This window comes from Stegostoma tigrinum, chromosome 19 (genome assembly GCF_030684315.1).
Source record: "Stegostoma tigrinum isolate sSteTig4 chromosome 19, sSteTig4.hap1, whole genome shotgun sequence".
Lineage (NCBI taxonomy): Eukaryota > Metazoa > Chordata > Chondrichthyes > Orectolobiformes > Stegostomatidae > Stegostoma > Stegostoma tigrinum.
In genome coordinates, this window is record NC_081372.1 from 21,700,432 (window position 1) to 21,713,153 (window position 12,722).

The following is a 12,722-nucleotide window of genomic DNA, read 5'->3' on the forward strand; positions in this document are numbered from 1 at the left end:
AATTTTCCCCATTTTATGTGTTTATTTAAAAATCTAACGTCCAATTGTTTGCTGACTTTTAACGGTCGGTTAGCCACGGTAACAATAACTGAATCGTCCTCTTTCAACTGCAGAAATCGAACATCGACACAGGTACGCAGACATGCTCTCTCCTCCACGTTCACATAACCGCGCTTTTCTAAATCCAAGAAACAAAACATATACATTTACATATCTCAAGCGTTTAATCAGTTAAAACTGCAGCATGGAAACAGAATAATAACTCTGCATAGATCCCTCATTTTTAAGACGAGGACAACAATCCCGGTTGGACACGGTGTCTGAAATTCAAACAATCTCCAAATCATTGCTAAGACGCTTAAGAGGAGTAGCGCTATCATGCGCATTCAACCCGCCTTTTTTTCCCCTTTGAAGGTTTTCATTATAAGTTATAGAGGAAATGCCGGCTTGCCAGTCAAGAATCGCCCCCTCGAGACATGTCAGTTCGCTTTTCAAATGGCGGATGAAAATGACTAGGATGATGGGCAGATTGTACAGACCAATAACGATAGTCTAAAACGGAACATCAGCCAATAAAAATTCCACCCAACCAGAATTGGAACTCTTCAAAATAATCTAAACCCGAATGGGAAGTGAGTGGTAAATCAAATCCAGAGCTCAAATAAAATGAAACATACTGCAGATCTTTCAGTACTGCACGTTTGCATGAATTTTGTCGATCAAAGCATAAGCAAATGACCTAATCCATACTAAGAACTGTCGGCTAGGTCCCAGGCTGTAGGGAAAATGTTAGATGATAATTCGGATCAGAAGATCGAGAGGTAAGAACACAGCTAGAACACTCGAAGGATGGATAAGGTTTTTGCAAAGTTGATGAGCTAAAACAACAATACTTTGAAACGTGCAAGATTGAATTACAAAGGCTAATATGCTTTTCTTTTAAACACAGAAGTGAAGAAAGTTAGTAGATATTTTTTAAAAATAAAAGGCACACGGTTTGACAGGGGTAACTTCAGCCTTCCCAATGGCCAACGCTTTAGCTGGAGGAACCTGTGAACTCATTAGTCCACATGCCTAACTACACAGTGGAGCGATCAAAGGGATGAAAGGATAGTGCAAGAGATCATCTCTGTGCATGTGGAATCTACACACAAATGATCACAATGAAACACAAAAATGTAGGATACAGACAGAAGAGAGATGACTGACTTGTACTAAACAATTACAGAGAGATCATAAGAAGTCATGTCAATGCCTTCTGCGATACAAATGGAGACCAAATTTAGGATCATAATACGGGAACAAAGACTTACAGTAAACCAAGTAGCTTAAGTGAAGACAGATGATAGACATTTTTATTTCATTTTTGTTCATGAGCACTGCCACAGAAAAACAAGTAATTTTTATAAAAATCTTTTCCAGTAGTTATTTCATGTATTGTGGGTACATAATATAAAACTTTCCTCAAAATGTGGCAAGAAAATTGCAATCATAGTAATTTGATTGAAAACAAGAATTGGTTAGATTAATGCACAAAAATATTGGAAACAAAGACTGGAATTCAAGAACTGTTTAGTCTATTTACGATCATGGTATCTTGGGCTAAATTGTCCCGTTGTGCATTTTATTGAAACTCAAATCACTATACAAGAATTCACAACTGTATTAATGTTTACCACATTTATGTTAGGTCACTGTCAAATATTGCTTAAGTTCAGCTAATGATAAAATTAGTTAAATTTCCATCATGTTGAATAATTGAGTATTTGTGAGAATTGAAGAATTAATAGGGAGGGGAAGAGGGAAAATCACTTTATTAAAAAGATTATTTATTGCACTGGTGAATTTGATTAGAACAAACTCTTAATTCATGACGATTTTTTTTCAGTAATGAGCAAATACCAACACTGAACTAATCAGTGAAAGTTTTTATTTCACGTACACACTAGCCAGAATTCCCTTCTAAAAATCCAGCTATACCATTGCATTTTTACCCCAGGAGTTTACACAGTACAGGAACTGCATCAGTTCTAACAAATCCTAATCAAGGTGCATTAGCTCTAATGTACACTAGAGTTTATCCCACTTACATAGGGAGATAAATCCATAAACTTTTCAGTTCCCTTCGATAACTCTCTGCAAACTGTATTCAGCAGCTGATTCTGCATGCAGTACAGATAAGTAACTGAGATCTCTAATGGGCCACATAATAAACATACAAACTCACCAAAGCTGGAATTCATAACAGTTCATTCTCCATTAGTTAAATCTATGTGGTAATTAACCTGGTGATAGATCATTAACAGACAATACGGCAAGACAAAAATTGCAACCCATACTAAAATCAAAGTTATACAGACTACAATCTTTTAAAGAAATGTTATGATAGAGGATTTTTGCTTCAAGTGTTTAGAATATTCAAAATGCTATCCTTCTTTGGGAATACCTATTTCATGCTTTTATAGATGACGTATAATGAATTTAAATAGTGTGACATTCAGTACTGAAACATTAAAATGTACTGCAAACTCTAGTCCTCTGACCTCTAATGCGTAGTGTTTAATCAACAATATTATTTACAAACACTTCTCATAAAAACATATTGAGCAATTCATCATTTGGGTTAGCCCTTATGCTTATGAAAAATCTTTACTGAGCATTTTGTTGGAAATAAACAGCAGAACACTTCAAAAAATTTCTTAACTGCCTTGGCTTGTCAATGTTGACTTGATTGCATTACAATGATGATTTGCCTGCAGCAATGATTGTCATTTTAAAATAAAGTGCTTATGCTGAATACACTATAATCTGAAATCACCATTGTATAAAACACAAAAGGCTGAAGATGCCTTACAAGCCTATTTTGCTTGCATTACAACATTGAACACTATGAATCAAATCAGCGTAATGTTTGGACTGATACACCTTTAACTCCTACTTTTATCTAAAAGTGGAATTGAAGGCAAGTTCTTGGCATTCAGCTGAACTTATTTATTAGGATTTTGTGTGCCAAATAGTTTATATTTTAAAAATTATTATTTAGGGAGGGTGCACCACTGGTTACACCAATACTTACTGATAATCCTCAAGCTGCCTCCTGAACCACCAGAGTTCATGTGATTAAAAAGGTGTATTGAATGTGCAAAACGATACTACAAAATCAGAGAATCAACCAAAAGCCCAGATATACCAAGTGCTAAAAATTATCAGAAAGCTGCCTGAACTGCAGACAATAACCAGCTTTTTTTGGTTCTCACTTCTGAATTCCAGCATCTACAGTACTTTGCTTACTATATCAAAAATTAAAATTTCAGGAATTTTAAAAATAGCAAATTAAAATGTTTACAGCAAAATGAAATTGTTAAGATATTAATTGCTTTCTCATTGATATAGATGTCTGATAAAAGCAATTGCCAATCAGTACACTATAAGTTACTTGGAGGGTAAATGGTGGCCTAAGTCTAATGTCATGGGACAAGTAATCTAGAGGCTTAGGCTATGAGGATATGACTTCAAATCCCACAACAGCAGCTGGTGAAATTTAAATTCGATTGATAAATTTTGGAATTCTGTGGGGTGATGACCTCGTGGTAATATTGCTAGACCATTTATCCACAGACTCTGGTTATTTCTGGAGACTTGGGTTCAAATCTTGCCATGGTAGATGGTAGAATTTAAATTCAGTAAATATCTGGAATTAGGAGTCTATCGATGACCAGGAAACCATTGTCAATTCGCTGAAAAACCCTCTGGTTCACTAATGTTGTTGGGGAAAGAAAATTGCCATCTTTACCTGGTCTGACCTATATATGACTTCAGACCACAACAATACAGTTGATACTTGACTCCCCTCTGGACAATTAGGGCTGGTATTAAACACTGGCCGAGCCAGTGACACCCAAATCCCATGCATGAATAAAAGAAATTGAAAGGTTTCAGTGATAGTGACCACAAAACTATCGATTTTTGCAAATATCCATACTGCTCACAAATACCCTTTAGGGAATGAAATTCATCAACCCCATTCCATTGAGCCTACACGTGACTCTAGATTGCCACATTGTGCCCGATTCTTACTTCTATGTGAAATGGTGCAGCAAACTATTCCAATCAAGGGAATTAGGGATGGGTAATAAATGCTGGTGAGGCATTGGGCTATTGAAATGTACAAACTGAGAAGTAATTATAAGCATCACAACTTTCTGTGCTCATGTTCAGGCATACTGGTTCTGGGAAGTGGAAGACTTTTAAGACTAATTATTTAGTTGCACTATGAAGCATTTCAAGACCACAGAAAGAGTGTAGTTCCCTTTGCTTTTCCTAATAATTTGATTAAAAACCCAAATACTTCAACTTCTTTAATGTGTAACCTTTTCTTTGTTTCTTACTATTGACCAACAGAAAGTACTTAGGATTATAAATTATTTTACAGAGTTTTCTCTTCATAGATGATATTACATGACTGGCACAAAGCCACCAGTAAGTGTAAATTTAAGATTAATTTTCATACCAATACAACCAACATATCAACTCTCTTGTAACCATTAACAATGGTTAGATAGACTAGAGTTTCACCTCACCATTCTGGGTAGAAATAAACCAAACTATAAAAAAGAAATGTCATCAACATCACACTGTACCCACAATCTCAGTTGTCAAGCTTCTACAAAAAGTTCATACTAGGCTGCAACTGCAAAATTAACGCAAATTTTTGTTCAAATTAATATGTGTCATATACGTCGTTGTGATACCTTATTTAAAATTTTACGCAAAATTTGATTATCATATACTTCGGTTAAAGAAAATGAAAGACCAATAATATATATATTGATGATAGTTAAGTAAAAGAGGAATCACTTATAGTAAATCATTTTTCAGGTACAGCTTTTGTACTGTGGAATGTGAAGCACTTAGTAACAGTAAAATACTGTTCTAAAAATGATCATAAACCACTCCTTTGGTGTGCTTCGGTTATAGCAAAATGCCAGCTGTTTAGTTCCTGCTACTCCTTAAGAAATTGAGAAGTTAACAGGTGAACGTGTGCACACAAAGTTTTGAAAATTAGCTAAGTCTTGAGAGCAGAGATGAGGAATGTGATTTAGAATTGCTGCTACCACTGTCTAAATGTTGGAGACATCTGACTCAGGAGTCATAGAGCTGAATGCAGCATTCTGGGGACTTTAAATATACATTGAAAATGATAGTGAGGAATAGCTTTGTGAATTGTGGCATTTTATAAATTATTATTTTATCTGAAAGTACCATCACACCTATAAAAGAAAGACCATCACAAAGAAACTCAAGCTAGAAGGCCATTTTGCCTCCAGACATCTCTTTATGGAAAATATTGTTTTTAAAAAACAGTCCACCAACAATGACAGTTCAGTGATGAGTAACAAATCTCATCTATCTCTAGTAAAATGTGATCTTGTCCTAATGCATCCAGTCTTGGGCACAAGTGCAGAAAATCAATTCCTCAAATGAGAAAAAATAGCATGAATAACCATTTTAAACAACAAATACACAGTCACCATAGTTGCATTATAACCAATCCAGATTTTAAATATTTAAATCTTTGAAATTAAAATCTTTTGCTCATGAATTTAATGTTTAAGTAATGGAGTTTTGAATGTCAAAAAGTAATCATTTCTTCTGTTAAAACCCATTAAAAGAAACAGAATAAAAAGATGGTTGACAAACATTTGGCAATCTTCGAAACACGACACTGTATCACACAGAGATGAAATAATGGAGACTACTACACGTTAGAAAGTATATTTGGACAAAAGCTATTAGGTAGTGCTTCTTTCATGTTTTTATGAAATTTCGCCAGTTTTTTTGAACAAGACACTTGCACCTAATTCTTAAGTCAATCAAAACACAAAGGTTCTCTCCATAATTTATCTTCATCTGAATGCTTAAAATTTTAACTAGTTATCTACATATAAACAACCACTTTAAGCTAATTCTAGATTCAGGAAGTAACTGTAACGAATGAGACAAATACTTTAAAATTTTGGCTGCAAAATCCAAGAACACATCTGAAAAGGTTTTAAAACTAGATCAGTTTTGATAAAACCTTTTTTTGTTGCATGTGCTTCTTTCATAAAATGATTCTAGGGTTCCCAGTCGTATCTTCTATGTCATTTCTGTACATTTTGAAAAAAATGTGAGAACATTGAAATGCTCTATTGCTTTGCTCTACTGAATGGTAGAGAGCTTTTACATCATTTTGCAGCAGCAATCCAAATTTACAGAGCCAATGGAAGCATCTTCTGAAAAGCTACTCTGCCAGCAAACAGGAGCACGCTTTTTTAGATCAAAAGTACAACAACCCAATAAAATTGAGCTCACGTTTAGTTATTCAAAGAAACTTAATCTTCCTCTAAATTTTCAAAGTTAAATTAATGAAGAATTGTTCATGTACTTTTTCCAGTCCTTTTCCTGTATATGCTAGAGAAACACCACTTGCTATTGAGGCAAAGCAATTTGTTTACTGTACAGAAAAACTGACTGTGGTGGAAAAGACAAAGCCATGCAAATGATGAGAAGCATGGCAACCAATATACACACTGTTGAGATCAGACTTAACATTTAGAAAGAAAGGAATTTAATAGTCTGTTGAATAGCAATGCATTATATACTAATAAACATTGCATTCTATTACTTGGTGCTAAATGTTGCTTGTAGAATCACACAGACTGCTGAAATTTTAAAGTTAGCCCAAAATGTGTACAAAAGATCTACTCCAAATCACAGCCGGGTCTGTGCTTCAGGAACATATATCTCAATGCTATCTGCGCTCTCTGTTGCAGAGTTCTGTCGTACAGATGCAGCTCGTTTAGCTGCCATTAATCGCTTCCGAGCTTCCTGACGTTGTTTGTCTGCTGAATCGGTTAGTTTCTCACGATTTATAGGAGTCTTAGTCTTTGCTGGTTTCTTTGGCACGGGCGGGGGCAGCTTTTTCTCTTCCTTTGAGAAAAAATGTTAATATTAAAATAGATGCTGTTATTCTAATCAAGGTTACAGTGTGCTGTCCCATTATCATGTATCAAAATGTTTACTGGGATTTGTTTGCATATCATTTTTCGCCCAAAACAATTAAACTCAGTTGCTTTCTGAAGCATTGAAATCAACAGCAATTCTGTAATGTAAAAGAATCAATGCCCAAGTTTGCCAAAGTAGTAAGCACAACCAAAGTAAACCATTTCCAAATATACTCCACACTGTAGTGCCCCCATTACCTCAAGATTAGATGGGAGCAACACCAATACCAGAGCAAAGGCAGAAAATAAACAATGCCACCACCAGGTTAGACTTGGTAGTAAAACTGTTTTGCTACCTTTCACTGACAGATATCCAAAGGAACAGAATTTTCAGAACTTGTGCACAAAATAAATTGATTCTGCTTCATGACTCATTGCAATACAATTTTAAAGCTGATGCAAAATAGTCCCTGATATTCATGCATGACTAACTAATGCAGCACAAAATCAGTGTTAGGCCCTGATCTGAGTACAAAATCGTCCTCCTCCAGTTGTCTCACTCCATTTTTCTCAAGACCAAATCAGACTGGATTTAAACTCAGTGTTACTAATAACAATCTATGTGGTGCCTTTATCATGAAATATTCCAGGTGCATCATAGCAGCATTATAAAAAATGACGGTGGCTCACACGAAGTGCTTTTAGGTCAGATAATGGAATGTTTTAAGACATGTCTTAAAGATGAAAAACAAGGTAGAAAGTGTAGGTGGGAAATTCCAGAATTTTGCAGGTGGCAACTATAGGCACATCAAATGTTGAAAGAATTCAAATTAGGGAGATGCATTAGAGGCTAGAGAAAGAACATAGATTTCTCAGGAGGGATGACAGGTTGGAGGAATATGCAGGGATAGTGACGGGAAGGACTATGGAGGGATTTGAAAACAAGAAGAATTTTAAAATCAAGATATTGCTAGAAAAGGACATAATGCAGTTCAACGAATATAGTAGGGCAGAGGAGTGGGACTCACTGCTGAGTTGGCACACAGGTGATAGTGCTTTGGGTTACTTTAGCTTACAGAACGTGGGAGACTAGTTCAGGAGTGTTGGAACAGTTTAGTCCAGAGCAGATAATAGAATTGGACTATGGCAGCCGACGAGCTGTGACAATGCAAGATCTTTGGACCGGATTCTTTTGGGACCTCTCGACCCCTTGGGGCCTCGACGCGACATTTTGGCTGACGCCATCTCACTTTTCGGAGACCGCCTCCTGGCCCTAGCTTTTTTGTGCGCCGAGCTGTCCGCCACCTCCAGTCCTTAGCTGGTTGCAAGGAAATGGGAACCCCGGCGAGCGGGAGCTTGGACCAGGGGCCTGTCGGGAAGCCGGTGAGTCAGAGATGTTTTAACCTTTAAAAGCTTACCTCGAGCATCGGAGCCTTCCATTTCTGGTTGCAGCAGCAGCAGCACTTCGGAGCAGAGGTTTCTGGGAAGGGAGGGACTTTTTTTTTCATCCCTCTGCTATATAAGTGATTGTTGTCTAAACCCGAGACCCTACCCTTGTAGGGCCTCCCACCCATCCACCTCCTCTAACTTTATACACCAGGGACAAATCAAGGTAAGCTTCTTTTTCTTTTAAAACTTTCTGTTTAGGGGATTAGAAGGCATGGCAGTGCAGGTATAGGAATGTTCCTCCTGCATGATGTATGAGGTGAGGGATGCCATTAGTGTCCCACCCAAATACATCTGCAGGAAGTGCACCCAACTCTTGCTCCTCCAAGATCGCGTTAGGGAACTGGAATGGGAGCTGGATGAACTTCGGATCATTCGGGAGGCAGAGTCCGTGATAGACACGAGTTATAGGGAAGCAGTTACTCCTATGCGTGAAGAAAGCTGGGTAACTGTTAGAAGAGGGGAAAAAGCAATCAGTGCAGGGATCCCCTGTGGTCATTCCCCTGAAAAACAAGTACACCATTTTGGATACTGTTGGGGGGGCACTTACCAGGAGCATGCACTAGGGGTGCAGGTCTCTGGCAAAGAGTCTGTCCCTCATGCACAGAAGGGAAGGGGGGGATAGGAAGAGAGTGATAGTCATTGGTGACTCAATAGTTAGAGGGACTGATAGAAGGTTTGCCAGGAACGAAAGAGAGTCATGGTCAGTGTGTTGCCTCCCAGATGCCAGGGTCTGTGATGTCTCGGATCGTGTCTTTGGGGTCCTGAAGGGAGAGGGTGATCAGCCCCAAGTCATGGTCCACATAGGCACCAACAACATAGGTAGAAAGAGGGATAGGGATGTCAGGCAGGATTTCAGGGAGCTAGGGTGGAAGCTGAGAGGTAGAACAAACAGAGTGGTTAACTCCGGTTTGTTACCTGTGCCACGTGATAGCGAGGCAAAGAACAGGAAGAGATATCAGCTGAACTCGTGGCTGCAGGGATGGTGCAAGAGGGCAGGCTTCAGGTACATGGACAATTGGGGCTCATTCTGGGGAAGGTGGGACCTCTACGAACAGGACGGTCTCCATTTGAACCAGAGGGGCACTAATATCCTGGGTGGGAAATTTGCTCATGCTATTGGGGTGGATTTAAACTAGCTCAGAAGGTGTAGTCCTAGTACACAGGAGAATGAGCGTAGGAAGGACATGGACAGGACCTCACTGTTGTGGCCATTTCGGAGACATGAATAGAGCAGGGTCAGGAATGGATGTTGCAGGTTCCAGGGTTTAGATCTTTCATTAAGGTCAGGGAAGGTGGTAAAAGAGGGGGAGGTGTGGCTTTGTTAGTCAAGGACAGTATAACGGTGGCTAAAAGAACTTTTGATGAGGACTCGTCTACTGAGGTGGTATGGGCTGAGGTCAGAGGTCAGAAACAGGAGAGGAGAGGTAACACTGCTGGGAGGTTTTTTATAGGCCCCCGCAAAGTTCCAGGGATGTGGAGGAGAGGATCAGCAAAACTATTCTGGGCAGGAGTGAAAAGAACAGGGTGGTCATTATGGGAGACTTTAACTTCCCTAACATTGACTGGAAACGCTATAACTCTAGTACATTGGATGGATCAGTTTTTGTCCAATGTGTGCAGGAGGGTTTCCTGACTCAGTATGTCGAAGGGCCGACAAGAGGGGAGGCCACACTGGATCTGGTACTTGGTAATGAACCAGGCCGGGTGTTTGATTTAGTGGTAGGTGAGCACTTTGGAGACAGTGACCATAATTCGGTTAGGTTTACTTTAGCAATGGAAAGGGATAGGAACATGCCACAGGGCAAGAGCTATAGATGGGGGAAGGGCAATTATAATGCGATTAGGCAAGTCTTAGGAGGCATAGAATGGGTTAGCAAAATGCAGGGGATGGGGACGATCGAAATGTGGAGCTGGTTTGAGGAACTGATATTGCGTGTCCTTGATAGGTATGTCCCTGTCAGGCAGGGAGGAACCGATAAGGTAAGGAAACCGTGGTTTACTAAAGAAATTGTATCTCTTGGTAAGTGGAAGAGGGAGGCTTATGTGACAATGAGACAAGATGGTTCAGATGAGGTGATGGAGAGTTACAGATTAGCTAGGAAGGATTTAAAGAGAGAGTTAAGAGGAGCAAGGAGGGGACATGAGCAGACATTGACAGGTAGAATAAAGGAGAACCCTAAAGCTTTCTATAGGTATGTGAGGAATAAGAGGATGACTAGGGTAGGAATGGGGCCCGTCAAAGACAGAAGTGAGAAGTTGTGTGTGGACCCTTTGGAGATTGGAGAGGTGCTAAATGATTATTTCTCATCTGTTTTCACTGAGGAACAGAAGAATATTGTAGAGAAGACTGAGTTACGGACTACTAGAATTAAAAAGATTAAGGTTAGTAAGGAGGAGGTGTTATCAATTCTAGAAGGTGTGAAGGTAGATAAGTCCCCTGGGCCAGATGGGATTTTTCCGAGGATTGTCTGGGAAGCTAGGGAGGAGGTGGCAGAGCCTTTGGCCTTGATCTTTGAGTCCTCATTGTCTACAGGTTTAGTACCAGAGGACTGGAGGATTGCAAATATTGTGCCCTTGTTCGAGAAGGGCAGTAGGGATGACCCAGGTAATTATAGACCTGAGCCTTACGTTTGTTGTAGGAAAAATTTTGCAAAGGATTATAAGAGATAGGATTTATCATCTAGCAGGCAACAATTTGATTGGAGATAGTCAGCTTGGATTCGTCAAGGGCAGGTCATGTCTCACAAACCTCATTGAGAATTTTGAGAAGGTGACCAAGCATGTGGATGAGGGTAGGGCAGTTGACGTGGTGTACATGGACTTCAGTAAAGCCTTTGATAAGGTTCCACATGGTAGGCTATTGGAGAAAATACAGAGGCACGGGATTGAGGGAGATTTAGCAGTTTGAATTAGAAACTAGCTTTCTGTAAGAAGGCAATGAGTGGTAGTTGATGGAAAATATTCAGCCTGGAGTTTGGTTACTAGTGGTGTGCCACAGGGATCTGTTTTAGGACCACTTCTGTTTGTCATTTTTATAAATGACTGGGACGCAGGCATTGGCGGATGGGTTAGTAAGTTTGCAGATGACGCTAAGGTCGGTGGAGTGGTAGACAGTGTGGAAGAATGTTGCAGGTTGCAGGAAGACTTAGATAAACTGCAGAATTGGGCCGAAAGGTGGCAAATGGAGTTTAATACAGATAAATGTGAGGTGATTCACTTTGGGAGGAATAATAGGAAGGCAGAATACCAGGTCAATGGAAAGATTCTTGGTAGTGTAGATGTGCAGACGGATCTTGATGTCCATGTAGATAGATCCCTGAAAGTTGCCACCCAGGTTGATAGTGCTGTTAAGGCGGCTTATGGTGCGTTAGGTTTTATTGGTAGAGGGACTGAGTTCCGGAGCCGTGATGTCATGCTGCAACCGTACAAAACGCTAGTGCGGCCTCACTTGGAGTATTGCGTACAGTTCTGGTCGCCCCATTACAGGAAGGATGTGGAAGCATTGGAAAAGGTGCAGAGGAGATTTACAAGGATGTTGCCTGGTCTGGGGTGCAGGCCCTATGAAGAAAGGCTGAGGGACTTGGGTCTGTTCTCATTGGAGAGGAGGAGGCTAAGAGGGGATTTAATAGAGACGTACAAGATGATCAGAGGATTAGACAGGATGGACAGTGAGAGTCTTTTTCCGAGGATGAGGACTTCAGCTTGTACAAGGGGGCATAGCTACAAATTGAGGGGTGATAGATTTAAGACAGATGTCAGAGGCAGGTTCTTTACTCAGAGAGTGGTAAGGGCGTGGAATGCCCTGCCTGCTAATGTAGTTAACTCCGCCACATTAGGGGAATTTAAACAGTCCTTGGATAAGCATATGGATAATGATGGGAGTGTCGGTGGGGGGGGGGCTTAGATTAGTTCACGTGTCGGTGCAACATCGAGGGCCAAAGGACCTGTTCTGCGCTGTATTGTTCTATGTTCTATCAAGCAAATCTTCAGACGTGAAAATTGACAATGTTTGTGATGGTGCAAATGAGGCCAGAAACTCAAAGCTTAAGTAGGACACTAAATGTGAACAGACTAACTAAATCTTTGACTGTTGCCAGGGAAGACGGATAGAGCGGTAGCTAGGAAACGGATTTTGAAAAAGACATTGAAAACAGTGGCTTCAGATATCCTAATATTTAATTGCTCATCTACTAGTGAATAACAGCAATGTTGGTGCCTTGAGGGGTTTCAAATGCTGAAAATACTGAAATAAAAACAGAAAAATTTTGGAATCATTTCAGGATGAGC

At 39.7% G+C, this 12,722-nt stretch overlaps 1 protein-coding gene across 10 annotated transcripts in view; it reads right to left on the reverse strand.

The window, feature by feature from the left end:
• Positions 1 to 205: 205 nt before the first annotated feature.
• LOC125461244 (disks large-associated protein 4-like) overlaps positions 206 to 12,722 on the reverse strand; it is a 579,923-nt gene continuing 567,406 nt past the window's right edge. For all 10 annotated transcript variants that reach the window (XM_048549769.2, XM_048549768.2, XM_059652770.1 and 7 more), the window contains one exon: positions 206 to 6,972. In XM_048549769.2, coding sequence (XP_048405726.1) covers positions 6,754 to 6,972 — 219 coding nt within the window. In that variant the 3' untranslated portion in view covers positions 206 to 6,753. The remainder of the gene's footprint in view (positions 6,973 to 12,722) is intronic.